At 45.3% G+C, this 21,405-nt stretch overlaps 1 protein-coding gene across 4 annotated transcripts; it reads left to right on the top strand.

The window, feature by feature from the left end:
- Positions 1–53: 53 nt before the first annotated feature.
- On the top strand, positions 54–1,845 carry LOC148121692 (N-acetyltransferase 8-like). Of its 4 annotated transcripts, XM_087907075.1 has the most exons (3): positions 105–197; positions 545–690; positions 987–1,845. In XM_087907075.1, the coding sequence occupies exon 3, from the start codon at positions 1,031–1,033 to the stop codon at positions 1,739–1,741; it is 711 nt and encodes a 236-aa protein (XP_087763201.1). In that variant the 5' UTR covers positions 105–197; positions 545–690; positions 987–1,030; the 3' UTR covers positions 1,742–1,845. The 4 variants fall into 4 exon arrangements, with proteins under 4 accessions (XP_087763199.1, XP_087763201.1, XP_087763202.1 ...); XM_087907073.1 differs by lacking the exon at positions 545–690 and having other exon boundaries at positions 54–197; XM_087907076.1 differs by lacking the exons at positions 105–197; positions 545–690 and adding an exon at positions 308–439.
- Positions 1,846–21,405: the final 19,560 nt, after the last annotated feature.

Genomic DNA, 21,405 nt, shown 5'->3' with positions numbered 1-21,405 from the left:
TCACCCCGGGTTTATGATTAGCAAACATCCAGGTGCCAGCCAATGAGACTTCTAACCAAGTGAGCCCACAGGTAATTACACTGTCCCATGGTTCTCCTAACACGAGTGTCTTGGGCTTGAGACAAGATCCAGTATCCTGGGTGAGAGATGGTATAACATCAAGAAATCAGGAAGAGAGATAGCAGACTTCCACAAGGGTAAGGACCACCCCAGGGCTTGCTTCTCCATGCTAAACCTGTGGGGAATCACAAAGTGAAGGGACCAGGCTCTCTCCTCTGTCTCATTCCAGCTCTTGCACCTCTGGTTTATGATTATCCAAGAGCCTGCCAATAGGACACCAGCCGAGCTCTGTTCCCCAGAGTGGGACAGGCCCTGGCAGGTTCTGGATGTCATCCTGGACACTCCGATGTGGCAGCAGCTAAGACGACAGAGAGACAAAGTTGGTGTCTCTCACTCTAAGTCCCAGATCCTTCCTGGGTGTTCAAGAGCAACGAGCTTTGGGGTTTGACCTTTGCTACTTGGTGGATGAGATATTTCTAACTAGGGAAATACTTGCTGACAACTGACATGGGGAACACGGGATTCTGAAATCATAAATCCTGGAGAGGAAACACAGCTGGGGACACCACATCTTCCTTCCATGGGGAACCATCTCAATGTACTGAAGATTGGAGAAGTGGAAAGGGGACGGTAATGGCCTGTGCTGTATTAAGCTTGCTGTCCTCAAAATTACCCTAGACACCAGGTGTTGCTTTACACTGATTTATAGATGAATTACATAGCCTCAGAGAGGTTGGCATGCCTAGATTCACATGACTTGGCACTGAAGGGTCAGGGGTGCCAAGTTCTGGAAACCAACGCCGTCTCCCACTGTTGGTGTTCTGCTTCCTCCTGGGTGGGAATGTGCACCTGTGAGTCTGGAGGCGTGGATCTGGGTGGTGAGTGAAGATTGGGGAAACTCACGTGGCTCTCTCTGGCTCCTGTAGGGCTGTAAGGAAGCAGTGCAAGCAGACCGGGATGTGCCTTGTGAATGCTGAGATTTGAGACGAAGTTCTCCATTGGCTTCTTTCACATCCTCCAGTTCCAGGAGAGAGACCACGAACGGGTCGTGGATTTGTTCTCCACGGGCTTGAAGAAGCACATCCCTGCCTCCTTCTGCTACCTGCTGACACTGCCCCGAACCCTTCTGGTCTTAGTTGGGGTGCCTCTTGTCACAGTCCTGCTGTATGACTCCTGGCTCCTGGCTGTTATATGCATCTTCTCCATGCTTCTGTTCTTTTGGTTCCTTGTCAGTCATGCCTGGAACGAGTATGTGTCCAAATGTTTGCACACAGACATGGCTGACATTCCCAAGTCCTACATGAGTGCACGTGGCTCCTGCTTCTGGGTGGCTGAGTCTGGGGACCAGGTGGTGGGCATCGTGGGTTGTCTGCCAGTCAAGGATCCCCCACTAGGGAGGAAGCAGCTACAGCTCCTTCGCCTGTCTGTGTCCTCACAGCATCGAGGACAAGGGATAGGGAAAGCACTGGTCAGAACTGTCTTTCAGTTTGCACGGAACCAGGGCTGCAGAGACGTTGTCCTTGAGACAGGTGCCATCCAGCAAGGTGCTGTGACCCTTTACTACAGCATGGGTTTCCAGAAGACACGTGTATTTTTCATCGACACACTCATGTGGCTCCTGGATATCTCTGAAATTTCTTTCACATACTCATTCCCTTCTGCTCCCAAACATGAGCTGTGACCTTCTTCCCCTGTGTGTCTGTCAGCATCCAGCTCACTGTGCTGTGGAAAAAAACTGTCCTAATATTGTAGTGGACAAATCATAAAATCACCTTTGTCATTTTCCTTGTATTCCTCTCTTTGATGTAAAGAACTAAGGCAAGGAAGTGCTCTATTTCCTTTGAAATAAATTCCTACAGAAGGGCCGTAGTGGCCAGTGATACAGTGGGATAGCTTATGTGGCCTGATCAGCCTGTGTAGTCTTTTCTGGCACTGGCTAGCTTCAGTTTATGGACCTGTGTGAGTCTCTGCAGGCCATGTGTGAAGTGTTTTTGTGGATCCAGAAAGAGGCAGTGCGGTTGGAGAGCAATTTCACTCCTACCACTTCTTGCAACTTTGGCTGCACCCGTCACACATGGCAAGAACTGGGGGCTCACAAAACATAGGTGCCACGGGCCTGATCTTTTCTTTATACAAGTCTCCAGTACTATTCACGGAAGACTGAAGAATAGTAACTACTCCAGGAGTTGACTTCATTGACATCTGAAAGAAGACAAGAAGTGGACGTGCCGTTTTCCATTACATGGAAGAGCTAGGCAGATGGCATGGGTTCATTGAGAACTAGGAAAAGGTAGTTAACAATAGAGTCAAGTGTTAGTTAGCTTGGTCTAGGGTCTAGCCTAATCCAATGTCTGTCCAGGTCCTATAGAGGTCTTCTTAGGATGGTCACAAATACCAGAGCCTTTGTTGATCTCAGGCCCTTGTTCCTTGTGGAGGTCCACAGATGTCCCCGAGACTTGTGCCCAGCTGGGCAGAAGAAGAAGGAACTCTGAGACTCTCTCACTGCTAAGCTTGACCCTGCCATTGATTATAACTTTTGTCTTGTTTGCAAATCAGGTTAGACAGAGTAAAATTCTATATGAGGTGGGGTGTGACGTGTGAGCCCACTAGTTGAGGCATGTGAGAGGTTTAATGATTGATGATATGAATTCCTGAATGTCTTGATCACATCTCCTATTCCATCAGGTACACAGAGGAAAATGACATATTCTTCCCCTGTGCTCGTCTTCTCTGGCCCTAGAGGGAGACCCCAGGATCTTAGACAGTACCACAATCCCCTGCAAAACATATCCTTCTAGGAGTTCAACCCCTAGTGTTTCTCTCTAACTAGTCAGATCCTTAGGAGGACAGTGCAGATTTCAGTTAGAAGAGGCTTTGTTGATTAATTTGCTGATTAACTTTGTTGATTAATGCATAGTTCCTAGGAGAAATGGAAGATTTTAATACTCAGGAGCCAAGGGAAATGGGTTATGAGAAGCAAATATTAGCAAAGAGTGTAATGATACGCATTAAAAAGTCATAACAAAATCCAGTTTTATATGCTTTTAAAAACTTAATGAAATAAAAAAGACAATGTTATCATTTCTGGCTTAGTGGTTTCCAATTTTGGTGTTCAGTTGCATTGTATGATGGACAGCAACTGAGCCAAGAAGTTGCGGGATCTACTGGCCCTCCAGAGATCAGACTCCCCAGAGAACCATCAGCACTACTTCAGGAAGGCATTTTGAAAGCAAAGTTCCAGAGAAACAAAAGTTGTTTCAGAAGAATAAGGCATCTCAGTGCATCTAACAGGGGGTGGGGGGCATCTGATGCCCTCTTCTGCGGACTCACAGTAGCTCTGACAGTTCCTTCATCTTCATTACCCAAGATGCAGAACTGACGGCATCATCCTAGTCTTTAGACAGTCCGTGGAACACTATATGCCATTGATCAGTTAGCTCTGGCGTCATCTTCATTGCCCAGGAAGCAGAACTGATGTCATCACCCCAGTCGTCTCACGAGCTTCATCCAGTGCTCGATGGGTCAGAATCTGATGAGTGAGCTCTTCTGGGGGCCTCAGTATTTATTGATGTGCACTAACTGCCACCAATAAAGCAGTCTTTGCACAAAACAAAGACAGTGTCATAAGAAAACGGACAATGGACAGATGTTCCTTCTTTACCTTTCAAAAAATAATTGAGGTGTCCTCAGTTTTCTTTTTCTCTTTTACTTACCCAGATTCTGAGTTCAATATTTCTAGACTTCTTTTTCGGACATCTAGAACTTCAGAGATAGGTTTCTTTTCCGCTTCTACTTGTGTGACAACATACCCACGCTACCAACCTGCGAGGAGGAGAGTGATCTTGGCGCACAGTTCCAGAGATTTCAATGTGCTCTGTGGCAGGGAGACTGCTATGGTGGGGCAGCTCTGGCTATTGTACGTCTTAGATCCAAACCCAGGGTGCTTTGTAGCCTTTATAACAGTGATGCCACTAATGCGCCAGCAACGAGTGGCAGTATAAACTGCTGGGTCCAGAAACAGAACAGGAAAGGAACAGATTAGAGAGCTGGTATAGTCAACCATTGTCTCCTGCCGCCTAAAAAAACTACAACCTCCCAATGGTGTCGCCAGCTAGTGACAAAGCCTCCAACACAGCAACGTCCCAGTTCTAGGTTGTTATACCAGCCCAACACTAAGACTGTGAATGAAGCTTTCTCCTCTAAATTGCTGAAACAATGAGCATGGTTAGTATATTTTACAAATCTATATGTTCATTTCCAGAGAAATCATAGGTCTGAAAGAGCAAACCTGCTGAGATAGCAGGAGGTCCTAGGTGATTCGTACTGTCCCCTTCCTAAGGCGGCATTAGTTTAGGTGGCCTGGCTGAGACAAGCCTAGTCTACAGGAGCCCATCAGAACGTTCACCAGACCGTCTCTACCTTCACGGCAATCTTCACTCTAATGACACCCCACCCATCCCCAAGACAGCTGGCATTGCCACGGTGACAAAGAACTGTACAACAAGCAAAAGGCAGTGACGTGCGATTCCTGCAAAGCCTCTACCCTTCCCAGAGACATGAAATTCCACCTCTTCGTTAGTCTAGACATCCCTCCCTCTTAACTCTGCAGCCATTGTCCCCAGATCAACAGTGGACAAAGAACTTATTCCAGTTCTGCTCCGGCCAAGAATACATGTCGCCTTTGTTGCCCAATCAGTATGCAGCCTTTTTAACGGTTCAGCAATTCTGAGGGTCTAAAAGACATGGGGGTGTCAAATGTCTAAAAGATAGAAAAAGTTCAACTTTTTAATCATAAACATCCGAAAAATCCAGTATGTAGAAAATTAACCCAGGTTGGCACAGGCAAACCAGCAACTTCCCTAGAGATGTACGATCTGGCTGAAGTTAGGCTAGCCCACATTACCAGAAACATAAACTTTTGCACTCAGAGGAAGCCAAGCCTGAAGCTACCCTCAGAACAAAGTCCCCTGCACTCTCTCTGCTATACTTGGAATTTCCAACTCCCCCAAAGAGGTTCTGGAGTTCCCAGTCTCTTCCCACACTATACTTGTCTCCACACCTGAATCACTATCACCTCAGAAGGATTTCTCATCTGTCCAGAGGCAGAGAAGCCTACTCAGTCAGCTTCATCCAGACAGCTTTATGTCCTGATCTTAGCTCTGAGTCCTAGGTTTTCCTTGGAGTTTGATGGAAGCTTCCAATCCCGGGGCTGGACTGGGACAGCAGACATGGAAGCCAGTTCCCATCGCAGTGTTAGGAATGTCCTTACCCTGCTGAACTGTGCTAGGAAACCCCAGTTATCTGTACGTGGTGTCCAAAAAAAAAAAACAGAATTACTTAAGTCTATTCGTTACCAATGGATAAGTCAATAAAGAAATTTGGTTGATTATGACAGAAACATGTCAAGGTTATGTGCCCTAAAGCAAGAAATACCAAAAATTCTGCTAGAGCCACCCTTGCACAAAGGCCACCACAGCCTTGTACATGAACAGTCTGCAGCCTTTGTGTATACCTCTGCCTGACCACCTGCCCGGCGACAGTCCCTCTGCCTGACCACCTGCCTGGTGACAGTCAGTTGAAGACAGGAGTGGTGCTGTTGTGACTGTTGGTCTTGAGCTGCTTTTTAACTCTGTGGTCCAGAGTTTCTCTTTCATTGTCTTATGTAATGCTCCCTGTCATCATTAAAGCCACCTTTTGCCTCCCCCATTGGAGGCTCATAGGGTTTGCCACAGCACACAGATTCTGCTGCAACGCTTTGTGATTCCTCATTGATCTACACTTATCTGTTTTTTTTAAAGATTTTTAAAATGTGTGTGTGTGTGTGTGTGTGTGTGTGTGTGTGTGTGTGTGTGTACATAATGGGTGAATGCACTTTCTCGAGGCTACAGTTACAGGCTCTTATGAGTTACCTAAATTATAGGTATAAGGAATTGAACTCCTGTCCTCTGGAAGAATAGCAAATTTATGATGCTGAGAGTTTTTCTCTGCCCATGCAGGTGTCTTCATTCACATTCTCTAGTGCTGTGTTCCCTGTTCTTCCAAATGTTTCCACAAATCCTGGACATACTTGAATGTTCGTACTACATGACAAAACACTTCTTACAGGGTGGGCGAGTTCTCTGAAGGTTCGCTGCTGTCCCTTTCTCGAAACTCCCCTTGGTCTAGTGATTGAGTGACCAAAGAGACACTACAAATATCAGCACTGCCTAATGGCAGTAAGGAGAGATACTGTGGTGGTGTGAATGAGAACGGCCCATTAGGCTCACACATTTGCATGCTTAGTCACCGGGGACTGAAACTGTTTGAGAAGGATTAGGAGGTGTGGCCTTGTTGGAGCAAGTATGGCTTCGCTGAAGGAGGTGCTGCTGGGATGGGTTTCAGAAGCTCCCGACAGGCACAGCCCCGCTGTCAGCTGCCTTTGGATAAGGATGTAAAGTTCTCAGTTGTTGCTCCAGAACCATTTCTGTCTGCTCCCTCCATGCTAACCATGCACTAACCCTCTACAACTGTAAGCAGGCACCCAGTTCAACACTTCATTTCACGAGCTGCCTTCATTATGGTTTCTCTTCACTCAACAGCAGCCCTAAGGAGACAGATACCACAGATTTTATCAATCATTTACTTAAAAGAGCAATATCACAGTAGGTCAGTCCTCTATAGTCCTTTTCCAGAAGCGATTTGGCCTCTTCATTTGGGGAGCTTCTCCATGTTGCCTTGGTATTTTCTCACTTCCATTGAGCTGGGAGTGCCCAGTCCAAGATCCTTGACCAACTCCAGACCAGGTGTAGCAAGGCCATGTTCACACCTGTCATGGTCACTGTTTCTGACAGGGTCCAGGCTGACCCCATTGCTGCTCTCCATTGGCCACTCTATTGGACTGGATGAAGGATCTCCCTGCTCTCAAGGGCTTTTCACAAAGGGGAGAAATGTACACAGCATACTTTTGGGGGAAAATTTTTTCCACCGCTACCACTCTGTATTTGTACCTTCTCTCTGTTGCCTGTGACTTTGGATTCTTCGGGGCATTGCCATGAACCAAGGCACACAGGTATCAACCAATGCTCGAGCGTTTTTTGCATGTCAGAAAAGAAACCTGCAGTTCAACACAGACATTCAGCTGCTCAGCAAGGGCTTCACCAGCTGGCAACCTTAGGCATCACATCAGGGAAGTAGATGAGATCTTTCTCCAAGGAGGTAGGTGCAGAGGGCTGTGTCATTTAGCTTTTGTCCACTTGACACAAAGAAACCTCTGGGATGAGGAAACTCGTGTTAAAAATGCCTCCATAGGATTGGATTGTAGACAAGTCTGTGGGGCATCTTATTCCTTGCTGATTGATGCAGGAGGACCCACACAACTCTGGGTGGTGCCACTGTAGTGTTTTGAATAAGAATGGATTACATAGGCTCATATTTCAGAATGCCTGGGGAATGCATATTTGAAAGGCTTAGGAGATGTGGCCTTGTTGGAAGAAGTATGCCACTGGGGTGGACTATGAGGTTTCAAAGGCCCAAGTCAGGCCCAGTGTATCTCTTGTGTATTTCTTGCTGCCTTTGGATCAAGATGTATAACTCTCAGCTACCACATCTGCTGTGTGCTGTCATGCTCCCTGCCATGAGGAGAATGGACTAAACCTCTGAAACTGAATGTAAACCCCAATAAAATGCTTTCTTTTTATCAATTGCCATGGCCATGGTCTCTCTTCATAGTGATAAAACACTGACTAACTAAGACAGGCACCCATTGGGGGCACAAAGGTCCTTGCATCCTTAGATCATTAGGGAAACCAAGATTGTTAAACACATGGGGGCTTCTCATCAGTGGAGGAGATAGAATGCCTGTTTCCTGCCCAGAAAGGTGGGAATGGATACTGTTAATGACCTAGTGACTGTTTCACTATCTATAATAGCAGACCTCACCCAAACCCCCAGTATGGTATTCCAGACTCTACCTCCCTAGCTCCCAGTTTATAGGACGTGTCCTTAGTGGGGAATGTCACATGTACCTTATGGTGTTCTGACCTCTGTGCTATCTCAGAGACCACACCAAGTTCTAGGCTCTTTAGCTATAGAATCCAGCATTGTGGTCACACATGCTTTATAAATGAGTGTCTATATAGTCACACCTGAAGGAAGATTTATTGTTCCCCTGGAATGGGAATGATTGCAGCCTGGAATCTCGTCCCCCAATTGTACTGTGCTTTAAATATGCTGACAATGGCCCACCTGGCAGAAGATTCCCCAAGTCTGGTCCAGGTTGGCCAAGTTAATCTGAACTGGGTTTTCATTCTCATTTCTTCATGGGTTCACTTCCCTGCCTGGACACCTTGGGCAGGTGGTCCTGAGAGGTATAACAAAGGAAGCTGAGAAAGCCGTGGAGCCAAAGCCACTAAGCAACATCTGCCCATGGCCTCTGCTTCAGTTCCTGCCCCAGGTTCCTGCCCTGCTTTAACTCTCGCCTCGGCTTCCCTCAGTGATGGACTGCAAATGGAAGGTGTAACCCAGATAAACCTCTTCCTCCCCAGGTGGCTTTTGGTCATGGTGTTTATCACAGCCACAGAAATCAAGCTAGGAGAAGGGGACCGTCAGCATCTCAGTGCCTGAGATCAGATGCCTTCCAGGAGCCAAGGGCCAGCTCCTGGTATTCTGTCACTCTCCTCCTTAGGCCTGCTTGAGCCATCTGGATGGCCACCCTACTGATGAAAAGGACACGTGCAGCCCACAGGTCCCTCCACACTATGGCTCCGTGAGGGCCTAATGTTGAGAAGGAGAAACAGGAGGGCAGTGTAGGGGCTGCCAAGATTCATGTTTTACATATCCAGGTTCAGCTTGGGCAGGGAGAAGGCCAAATGTTAGGGCCTTCTTTGGATTCAGCGATATTGGACGCTTATTCAGGATGTGTGTGTGTGTGTGTGTGTGTGTGTGTGTGTGTGTGTTATGATTTACAGCCTGAATGACCCTGGCAGGACACAATGTGGTTTGGAGAGGCCACAGTGGGTAAGGGAGACAGACAGATGTGCCATGCAGAGATTAGGGTATGGAGAGTTTGTTTAGTAGGAATTGGGAGGGTACAAGGGTAGGAGGATATGGGGGAAGACAGAAAACGAGACAGAGAGAGGGACAGAGAGACAGAAGAGAGAGGCAGAGTCTCCCTCTTCACAAGAAGAACGGAGAGAGAGAGAGAGAGAGAGGAAGGGGAGAGAGACAGAGAGAGGAAGAGAGATTGGAGATCAGCTTGCTGTACAGGAAGAGGGAGATTGAAGTGGGTGGAGCTTGCCTCTTAAAGGGATAGTGTACAGGGCAGGTGACAGGGCAGGCCAGCATAATTATAATTATAACATTCCTGTCTTTTTCTTACAATAAAAAGGCAAGGAGTTAGGCATGGCAGGTTAAGGGGATGAGGATGTCAAGTTCTTGAGACTGCTTCCTGCTCATTTGTGAGCATCAAAGTCTTGGGGGACCTGAGAAAGCTGGGTTGCTGACAATATCCTGGGGTTTCTGCCTGCTTCATTCCTGTCCAGTTTTTGTGGTGTAGAAGTGCCCGGTGTCTCTTGGACCTGGAAGGTGTTGGCACAGCAGAGGAGAAGGTTAAGTTTAGGAAGAAAAATTTTTCTTTAGGTCCTGGTGATTGAGAAGGAGGGTGTCAGGACCAGGTCTGGTAACTGAGAAAAGGGTACATCTGACCTGTTTAAGGTGAATCCTTCAATTCGGCTCCCTGGATCTCACAAGAATGTCTTCAGTTTGTGAAAACTTAAGTTTTAGACACGTGTATTGTATAAATGGCAGTATATTTGTGCCAGAATGACTGAGACATATGTATTTCCACAATGAAAAGTATCTTTAGAACACAACCAAGGAGAATTTAAAATCTGGATCTTGTAGTATATTAGTGGTAGTACACTGTCAGAGTTAGATTAATAGCTTTTCAGCATTTTATTGACAATGTTAAAACAATGCCATTCATAATAGCATTATAATGAGAGAGAAAAAATTGATAACTTGCATTTGTCCTCAGACTTGTAGGACAAATAACTGGCTGGTACACACCTTAATAACTTGCATTTGTATACCTTAAAACATTTTCTTGGTTTGAACTTTACCTCTTAAAACACCTTTTATTTAAATATGGTAAGATGTCATGCTGAAATCTGTTTTGTGAGGTTGTCCATTTTTAACTGCAAAAACCTCTCAGCTGTCAAACTGCATCAGAGATGTATGAGAAGGATATAATTTTACTTGAGTTATTGATTTTAAAAATGTCAGAGAACTCACACGATTAGCTATTTTGAGCCACTCCTCAGGGTCCTCCATGGTCACTGAGGGCAGGGGCTTCAGGGCTGCTTTTCCCTTTTGCTGTTAGCAAAGTGGGTTAGGAATCTGAAGCAGACAAGCCTACCTTGCACTGAGCAGCCAGTAGTTGATTCCAGTCAGTTACAGTTCTCCTTCGTCCACTGGAGATCTTCAGCAGTTTAGATGAAAGGCAATTCTTCCCAGTGGTTAGCGCTTTCACTGGAAGTGAATTATAGATGTATGTTGTTCTATGCCCATCTGTCTTCTGTCTTCTTTGAAAGAAATGGGTTGCTATGGCCTGGAGTCAACCTGTCTCTCTGTTATGAAAAGTTTTTTTTTAATAATTAAGCATTTAAATGCCATATTCCCCAGATCTCAGAGCGTTTGAGGACTGTTTATCAGGTTTATGTAAGTTCTGACTACAGTATAGGATCTGCCTGGAGAGCTGGATCCAAGCTGAGAGGTTGTGGAGGAATGCTTTATGCAGAGTCCTCTGGCTTAACTGTACTGGGTTTTAACTTAACAGGTGAGATACTTGTGAAGGTCAAGTATGAAAAAATTGTTTGCAGTAGAAGCTTCACAGTAAAACTGACAATGGTGAAGAACAGCTTACAGGAAAGGCTATAGGTTAGTTTTGGTTAATCCCAAATAGATCTTTATAACCTTAAATTTTATCATTATATAGAATATATTTTAAAGCAGAGTTGAATCTCATATACAGTATGTTGTAACAGATTTGACTACAAATTTATCATTATTTAAAAGTCCATACCAACTTAAAATATTCCAGACTTATTGCTTTCTTAGTCTGGAATGAGATACAATGAACAGAACTCATTAGGACTTCTTAAAACATTTTTTAACAGTAAGCACATGTACATATACACATAATTGAATTTAAGTTGCACATGAAGTTAAATGAAAAGTGAGCCAGAGAAAGCTGGCTTTCTTATCTCTGACTGGCACTTTGTAACAAGCGGGCAGGGCATTTAACGGGAGAGAAAAACCCTGGAGAATCAATGCCGCCAGTGAGCAGGAAAGTGGAGTCGTTGCAGGTGGTGGAGAGCAGATGTGGGTCCTGCATGCGATGGACTCCTCAGCAGGCCCTGCCAAGGTGGACCATCACACAAACACATCATATGGAACAGAGCATAAAGGAAAATTTTAAAAGCATAGCTAAGGACTTAAAGGTGGCTGGTGACAGGTCATGTAGCCAGGGGGCAGCCAAGCTGGTATTGAAGTACAGTCACCTGTTAGCAGGTAAGCCAGCTGCTGGCACCATTTGGCTAGGGGAAGAAATTCACGGGTCTGTAGCTCCTCCCTTTCTTAAACTCAAACAAAATGGTGGTGGTTGCCCCTAACCCAAGAAAGATGGTGATCAGGTCACATGGCACAAAGCATAGAGAAACTGCAGGAATTGTTGCCACTAACAAACATGCTGGCGGTCATGTGATACAAAGTGCCTGGAAACCACAGGGATTTTTTTAAAAATATTTATTTATTTATTACATATACATTATTCTGTCTGTGTGTATGCCTGCAGGCCAGAAGAGGGCACCAGACCCCATTACAGATGGTTGTGAGCCACCATGTGGTTGCTGGGAATTGAACTCAGGACCTTTGGAAGAGCAGGCAATGCTCTTAACCTCTGAGCCATCTCTCCAGCCCCATCCACAGGGATTTTAAACAGATAGAAATAACAAGAAAGACATATAGGACACATAGATACATTTAAAACAGAATCACATTTCTGTGGCCAGACTGTAATGATCTGTCCTGTCCCTTTAAGAGACAGGCCATGCCCATTCCCTCCCCCCTTCCACAGAGGCCTGATCTTCAGTTTCCAATCTGAGACTCTCCCTTTTCTGTGTCACTCCCAGAGAGAGGTAGCTACTGCTTTGGCTCCTTTCCTCCCCCCCCTCCCCCACCTCTCTCTCTCTCTCTCTCTCTCTCTCTCTCTCTCTCTCTCTCTCTCTCTCTCTCTCTCTCTCTCTCTCTCTCTCTCTCTGTCCCTCTCACTGCTCTTCTCCCAGTCTCTCTTTTCCCTTCCATAACCCACCAAATAAATATCCAACCTCACTCTGCATGGTGTGCCTATCTGTCTGTCTCCTGCCTGCTGTGTGGCTCCCTGACAGGGACCAGACACCTTTGGAGACCTGCAGCATGATCTCATGTCAGCCCTCTGTCTATCCTCATGGAACTGGATGCCCCGTCGTGGTCTCTTACCCATCTCGTGGCTCCCTGCCTGGGACTGGCTACCCCACGTGGCCCACTGCAGCCACTTTGGAAACTGTGCCGTACCTGCCTGGGACTGGCTGCCCTTGGGACCCGCTGCCCACTGCAGCCACTCGGGGATCTGCAGCGTTTTTTCTTAAACGATAACAATTGTACCATTTCTTGGCCAGGCTCTGCACGGTCCCTCCAGCCTGCAGGTGAGCTGGCTGAGGAAGCGTGGAACCCTGGGCTCAGGAACCAGGTTTCTCTACAACAACTCTCCGTTCCATCTTCCTGAGCATGACTTCTAGGCACACCGCTGGCTTCAGTTGGTGAGTTTCTCCATTTTGGTCAGCTTAACCATTTCTCTGAACCCAAGAAATTGACCGTTGAGCTCTTGGCAATCTTCTGGTGTTCTTAGAAACAGGGGTACAGTCCCAACCATGGTCTTTATGGCTACGGTTGAGTCCTTCGCTGACATTCATTTCTAGACTGCTTCCCTTAGTTAAAATTGTGTTTGGATGACCGGGATCAGTCCTCCCACAACTGGGGGCCCAGGGTCCCTCAGATTTTTTTCTCCTTTTCTTTTCTTTTGAACCCCTCGTCAGTGGTCCCCGCCATGGCCTCAGTGGCTTCTGAGTCACCCTGACTGGAGTCGGTCAGGCTTTCACACCCCACCTGTAGGCAGAGATCACTCTCCTACAGGCCCTACAGTGTTCACTGCCAATTTAAACCCCACCTACAGAGGGCAGATGTTCCCTTATAGGCCTTGTGGTGTCACCATTTTTGTTGGCTTTCATGGTTTCAGCTATGGGTAGCAAGCCATCCATGTCGGTCAATCCAGCCTCCCCCTGGGATGGATGCCTTCTAGAGGCCCTAACACCCCAGGCCTTAATGCCCTCCCTCTTCAGCTCCTACCCTCACTCCACCCATGTCCCTCCAGCTCCACGTTTATGGGAGCTTTGTAACTGTCAGCGCTCAGGCAAATGGAAGGAGTTTACTCTAACTGTCCCTGCCACCACCACTGCTGCCGACAAGACTGGTTGGATCCACGAGGTGGCTGTTTTCAATTCCAGCCTTTTGCTCCCTGCTGCGGCTTGTGGCATGGTAGCTCAGCGACAGGGTGGATCATGCCTCTAGGTCTCTCTTATTATTAAACTTAAAATCCCTGCGGCTCAAAATTCGTGTCCTTTCCATACAACATGTGACTCCTGCCATTTTGATTGAGGTCAGGTGACCTTACCATCATTTTAACTGAGGTCAGGTGACTTCACCGCCATCTTAACTGAGTGACTTTTCCATATAACATGTGACTGCTGCCATTTTGACTGAAGTCAGGTGACCTTACCACCATCTTAACTGAGGTCAGGTGACTTCACCATCATCTTAACTAAGAGCTAGGTCAGGTGACCAAGTTCTGCCATCTTTACTGATGTATTTCCTGTCTGGTGTCCCAGTGCTGACTCTGTTGCATGTGTGTTTTGTGCAGTGGCATGCCTTTGGTAGGGCCCACCAAGAGCATCCACTTCACCCAATTCCAATTCACTTTGTGTGTGTTCATACATGTAACTTAAACTCACCTATGTTTACTGTTAAATGTTATAATTGCCTGTTTATTGCATCTCATTTCAAACTACAAAAACAATAAGTCTCATGTTTTAAATTGATATGTACTTTTAAGTCTCTTACAAAAATACTTTATATTTAATACCATCCTCATTAAAATACATTAAGATGTTCTCTACTATTGTCAGTTCTGCCATTAACCTTCTACAAGCAGCTTTTTCTTATTTCTGTCTTTTTACGAGCGTAAATCTTACCTGTTAAGAGCCAGTACAGTCAAGCTCAGACACAGCTCTCCAGGCAGATTCTATATTGTACACCTGATAAACAGCCCTCAACTGCTCAGAGATCTGGAGAATATGGCATTTAAATATGTAGTTATTAAAAAAACTTTTTATAACAAAAAGAAACAGGTTGGCTCCTAGCAGCAGTACTAAACTTCCTCCAAAGAAGACAGAAGACAAATGGGCAAAAATAATGTTCATCCGCAGTTCTCTCCAACTGCCAAGCACTGACCACTGCCTTGAAGATCACCAGACAGTGGAAAGAATCACTGGAATTGATAGCCTAGCTGCTCAGGTCAAAGTAGGCTTTCTGGAACCTGGCAGGCCTTGCACTAAACAGCAAAAGGCAAATATGACCTACAGCGTCCATGGAAAAGCCTGAGGAGAGCTCTAGGTGCTAACAAAGTAAGTTCTCTGTCGTTTTTTAATCAATAACTCAAGTAAAATTTCATCCTCCTCAAAGGTCTCTGATGCAGTTTGACAGCTGAGAAGTATTGCCAGTTTAAAAGGACAACCTCATCAAACAAATTTCAGTAAAACACAAATACAAGACCTAAAAGTTATAAAGGTGTAGGACCAATACAAGTTATCAAATTTCTCTCTCACATTGCCTTCCATAGTCTTAAAAATACTTTTCATTGTGCAAAAATATCTGTCACAGTCATTCTCACATAAATATGCTACTATTTATACAATATATATGTCTAAAACTTCTGTTTTCATAAACCCAAAGAATTCTTGTGAGTTCCAGGGAGCCAAATTGAAGGATTCACCTTAAACAGGTCAGATACACCCTTCTCAATTCTCTGGTCCTGAAGGTTTTTTTCATCTTCCAGTCTGAGTCCCTCCTCTCTGTGTGTCGTATACACGGGTCTCCTTGCTCTTCGCTGTGTTGTTGAGCACCACAGTTGCCTCAACAGCCCCAGTACCCTCCTGTCTCACATAACCCAACCTTACAAACCAATTTCCTTGACCATCCTAACCAGGAACTAGACACAGCAAGTATGTGTTACCTTAAAGTCTGTATCAGTTGAATTCTCAATTATGGCCACTTCAAGACAACTCTGTGTGTCAGGAAGTTTCTGGATTTGCCAAATATCTCTTTCTCTACTTGCACCATTTCTCCACATGTAGCAAGGCCAGATCTAGGGGGTCACAGAACAAGACATAAGGAAGATTCCTTACCCAATTCTATGTACTTTGAAATGCATCAACAATAGTGATGAACTAGCTCTTCTCTTCCATAGTATATATGGCGTCTGGATGCTGGAAGTCAGATGACACGTACAAAGGGTGCCAACAGGACAAGCAAAATTGTCACTGTGAGATGAGTAGGAGTCCTGTGCAGGTAGGAATGCCATATGAAGCACCAGGACCTCAGTGATAGGGCTCCACTGAGCCGAATATTCTCCTGTATGACTTTTTCTGTGGAAACATGAACCCAACATCTTTCCACAAGAAATCACACCCAGAGTCTATCTTGATATGTTGACCAAGGTTATTTATGAGAACGCCTGTATGGGTGGAGCTGTCACCCCAGCTCTGGCGTCTATACACCCAAAGAGTCTGGGATGTTTGGTTGAAAGCTTCACCTCAGCCTGTGGCATCCATACACCCAAAGAGTCTGGGATGTTTGGTTGAAAGCTTCACCTCAGCCTATGGCATCCATACACCCAAATGGTCTGGGATGATTGGTTGAAAACTTCACCTCAGCCCCTGGCATCCCATACCCAAATGGTCTGGGATGTTTGGTTGAAAACTTCACCTCAGCCCCTGGCATCCCTATACCCAAAGAGTCTGGGATGATTGGTTGAAAGTGTCACCCTTATATTCAAAAAGTCTGAGTGGAAAGTTCTATTCCAAGCCCCCTCCCCTGAGAGTTGTCTCAGTCTAGACTCCACCTCTGAAAAAGCTCGTCAAATGGTGACCCCTCCCCAGAGAGGCTCAAGACCACTCCCACAGGGTATTTAAACAGCTCCCCAGAGAACAAGCACATGGTTTCCCGGTCTTCCTTCCCCATCTCCTCTCTGAGGGTCTGGAAGGCCACCCAGGAGTGTTAGTATCCATTTTCTAGTTTGGTTTAATTTGGTCTGATTTGGATTATTGCATCAGTGGAGAGATTTATTGGGCAACAAAAACTTTTCATTTGGAGGTCCCACCAAAGGGGCTGGTTTTTCCCACTGGCCCAGGGCTCCATGTTGGGAAAACACCCTTCTTATCCACACCTGCTCTCCACCAGTCTAAGATTGGCTTTGTCTGGGCAAGTTCACAGTTCCAAGTTATTGCCTTAGGGCTCAGGGCCTCACATGTTTTGGGGGCTGCCTGTTGAAGTCACAGGTTGTGCCAGCTGCCTGACCTGACCAGACAAGGACCAGCCTTGTTCTGGGGGAGGAACAAGAACCTGCCTTGTCCCTGTGGGGTTCCTTCATCAGGAGACATCCTTTCAAGGAATTTCCCACACCTATCTGCTTTTGGCTCAAATGTCTATCACAACGGATGCATTGTGCTAGGCTTTGAGTCCAAAGTCTTGGCATAGACTTGCTAGATGGGCACCTGCAATTTGAAACCAGATTCTCAAATGTCCTTGGGCCATTTTTAAAAAAAAAATCCTAATAAATTGGGGCTATCTGACACCGTAATCCTTTAATGGCTAAAAGTGTTTGCCAATGTAAAACAAACAAGCTCCCATATGTCCGTGGTTTCTAGATGCTGTGCTCCTGCTCCCACACCCTCCTCCAACCTTCCTCCCCCACCTTCTCTAACTGTTTCTTGTTTGTCTGCATTGCTGGCATTAATATGGTCACACTGGGATTCTCTCTACAAGGGATCTGTTTCCCTCAGTCCTTCCACTCTAAAACTGCATATGCGTTCCTTCCTTATGTTTTCGTTCTCCCTTACAGCATTTGCTAGTCTGGTCCTTAATGGGACCACCTGTGTGCTTCCCTGGCTTCTGTAGCCTACACCAGGATTTTAAGTTGGTCAACTAACACAGATTCCTTAAAAAAAAAAAGTTTCATTTCTCTGTCTGTTAAAACACTGTAGCCACAGTATGCTTGTTTTTTGTTTGTGTGTGTATGTGTCTTTGTTTCCACAGTATGCTTGTTTTATGCCTGTGTGTATGTATGCTTGTTTTAAAGTCTGTAAAACGTGTAACTCCAGATCATAACAGCTCTGAAAAAATACAAACATGTGGGTAGCCACTATTTTTAACCTCAGAGCCATCTTTAGTAAGAGTACCCATGTGTGCCGGACCTACCAAGGAGACATTCCGCCTCAATTATTTTTTAACCGACTAAAATATTCCTTCTAATCTTGCCTTTGCTAGAATTGGTAAGCTGTAACTAATTGGGTAAAATATATGTCTAAATTTAACTTCTGTCTCATTAGATATACCTAACTGATAATGGTACCCTGACTCTCAAGTGCCTTTACAGATCTGAGAGTATAGCACTTAACAAAAGAGCTTCTAACACAGAGACATGCCAGCTCCTATAGTCTCCTATAGCTCCTCCAAGATGATGCATGGTTATAGAAGACCTTCTACCTGGAGGCTTGCCTTTGGGTATGGCAAAACCACCCACACAACAAAAAGCTGTCTTCCGCCTCATCATCTTCCTGGGCATTACGCTGGTGAATCGATTGTCTCATCCTGCCAAGACAGGTAGACTAACCCCTCCCCCGACAAGAAAATCTTCAGTCTCCTATGCTCAGCAGCTAAAGGCACAAGTACCGTTTCTTAGACTGGTGTTCACCAAAGACCACGGAGAGACTAGGGATTGCCTGCATAGCTAAAAGAAAGCTGTCTCGTTTCTGCTCACTTATTTATCCCTCTCTGTCTAATGGTAATTGATGACTTATGGTACTGGTAGCTCATTACCTAATTTGTCAAGTTTCCTACTAAAAACATAGACAGGTGTGCCTCTTTCACAGGCTTCATAGTCCAGAATTAACAGATTTCAGATGTATCTTCAGAGGTTCAGAGTTTTCTATTCTCTCCAATTGTTTTCTAAAATATTCATGTCTTTTAACCTAAAGTCACAGCCTTTTGCTATGACACCAAGACATAAATCTGTATCAGTTGTCTTACAGATACCTACAGGTTTCTGGGAAAAAGTCCTGCTGCTGTATCAACAAATCAGGTCTGGTAAAAATCTAACAGTCTCCAGAGCCTATTTTGACCCCATTCTTTTCAAGCATATTTTACAGGTCACTCCTGCTGTCTGGGCCAAGACCAACTTACAGAAGGCCTCCCAGGCAATGCTAGAAACTGCACCACCTCCTGGGGCTTAACCATTGGTACCACCTCTTCTGGCTCAAATGGACACCTCCCCAAAAAATAAAATCTGGTTTTAAAGAACATATCTTCTCTCATCTCACTTATTCACCCGTGCCTCTCCTGTGTAACCAGGGCACTTCTCTGTCCCATTCTTTCTGGCAATTAATGATCCTTCCCATTGTTAGCCCCATTCATAGGACCATTAATAACATTCCTTTTTTTTTTCTCCTAGCTATCTGCCTTCTCATTTCTCTCAAGGAACAGATGCCTAAGGTCTCCAGGGTGGCAGTAAACTAGATGCCTCTCCATCCACACCTCCTGCTGAGAGTGAGCCTACCAACTCTCAACTCTCCCCTCTCCCACATCACCCCATGCCTACAGGAAGTAGCCAGACTTGAGCTGGAGCCCCTATACCCAAAGAGTCTGGGGTGTTTGCATGGAAGCATCACCCTAGCCCCTGACACCCCTATACCCAAAGAGTCTGGGATGCTTGGTTAGAAGTGTCACCCCAAACCCTGGCACTCCTATATTCAAAGAGTCTGGGCCATTTGGGTGGAAAGTTCCATTCCAGGCCCCTCTCCTGGGAGTTGCCCCAGTCCAGACTCTACCATTGAGAAAGTCCATCAAGCAATGATCCCTCCCCAAAGAGGCTCAAGACCACTCCCACAGGATATTTAAACAGCTCCCCAGAGAACAAGCACGTGGTTTCCCGGTCTTCCTTCCCCATCTCCTCTCTGAGGCCTGGAAGGCCACCCGGGAGCATTAGTATCCGCTAAACCTGGGATTTTTCTAATTTGATTTGATTTGTTCTGATTTGGATTATTGCATGGGTGGAGAGGTTTATTGTGCTGTAAAAACTTTTTAGCACCTATGAGGGATTACAGATAGGCATATAGAAAGAAGACTCAGAGAACATGATAATTAAAAGCCAGCTCCACATGGCTAATGACTCACACATGCTCCATTACCAGTGTCTTTTGTAAACCCTGCACTGAAGAGTATCCTCATCAGCAGTAGCGGTTACTGCCTATACTCCTCCTGAGGAGTCCCATGAATCCTGTAGCTTTCTTGGGAGCTTCATGTGCCTCCCTTTATCTTCACAAGGGACTATATCAATCTGGAGGAAATAGCTACGCAACATTGCACTCCTTTCTTCAATGATTTCTTTCAGATCACCCTCCCTTAATGTTTCTTGAACTATGTACAGGGTGATATTGATGCCAACAGTACAGACTATAGAAAAAGACACTTAGTCTCAGTAGTTTGACTGGCTATGAATCTCCACTGTAAGCACTGCCTACTACAAAAAAAAAAAAATAAGTTTCATTCCACAACCATGGGTGACATCCTCAGAAGTCTATACATATAATGTATAGACTTGTGTATACATGTAATGCTTAGAGGGCAAATTATAAACAAATAACATCCATTTAATGACAATAATAAAATAACAATAGCCTCCTTCCTGGAGCCTAGGACTACTCCAGTCAAAGGTTCCAGCCTACTTATACTGCAAAATGTGAATCCTCTCTAATGATATGTGTCTTAGTTACAATCAGAAAACTGTTGACTGCACCCCAAACAACTATGGCATTTTCACACTGTCTCAATTAGGGTTATTAATGCAGTCACAAACCACTCTTATAGCAGGCTTTTTTTTTGGCCACCAACCAGTTCCCAAATCAAGACACAGAGACCTATTATTAGTTATGAATGCTCGGCCTTAGCTTAGGCTCCTTTCTTGCTAACTCTTATAATATCTTTGATGTGGGATTCCCCTCAGGATGCTGTGGATATGTTTTATTGCCATTGGTTAATAAGGAAGCTGTTTCGGTCAATGGCTTAACAGAGTAAACTAGGCAGAAAAGATATAGAGAGAGTAAGCAGAGTCAGATGAGAAGCCACGCAGTTGCCAGAGGAGAAATATACCTGCGTACTGGTACCAATAAACCATGAGCCTCGTGGTAAAATATAAAATAATAGGAATAGGTTAATTTCAGATATGAGAGCTACCCAGTAAGAAGCATGAGCTAATAGGCCAAGCAGTGTTGTAATAATACAGTTTTTCTGTGATTATTTCAGGTCTGAAAGGCTGGGAAGGTACGAATAGCCCCTGCCTACAGAATGGCACCAAACATGGGACTAACCCACGTGGCAAGCCATACACTTCGGGTCTGGGTGCTTATATGTCCACTTGGGGTCAGTAAGAAAGTAGCTAAGAGCATTCCTGCCGATCAGCACCCTAGCCTGGGAAAGCGACCGGATTGGGTCTGCTAGGTGTACACAGGCTGGAGATCATGGCAAATACCTGCTGCCTTACACAGAGATATGTCCAGGCCAAGCTGCATGGCAGATTTAGCTTTTACTCAGATAGAAAGGGTTTATATGCTGCAGAGTTGTTGACGGAGGCTGCTCATGATTATTTTGGGTGACCATGAACAAACAAACAAACTCTGCTTACTTTGCTTAACCTGTTTCTCTTCATCATGTTTTGCCTCATTCATTCTTTCCTTCATTCTGTACGTCCTACTTTTTTTATTCTGTATGTCCTACTTTCACTGCTTGTTCTGTGTTTTGCTGGATAGTGGCAGCCTTATAATCTGGTTCCAGGTGCCTGCCTCTCTTTCTCCCTTGCTCTCTCTCCTCTCTTTCTGCCAGCCTAAATTCCTCCTCCTATTTATTTTCTCTCCCTGACAGCCCCACCTATCGCTCAACTGACTA

This window comes from Myodes glareolus, chromosome 6 (genome assembly GCF_982192425.1).
Source record: "Myodes glareolus chromosome 6, mMyoGla1.1, whole genome shotgun sequence".
Lineage (NCBI taxonomy): Eukaryota > Metazoa > Chordata > Mammalia > Rodentia > Cricetidae > Myodes > Myodes glareolus.
The sequence above is the reverse complement of the archived record's forward strand: the minus strand, read 5'-3'. Positions and strand labels throughout refer to the sequence as shown.

What these genes read in the sequence shown, in the direction of transcription:
- LOC148121692 (XM_087907073.1), top strand. Translation starts at nt 1,031, where the DNA reads ATGCTGAGATTTGAGACGAAGTTCTCCATTGGCTTCTTTCACATCCTC.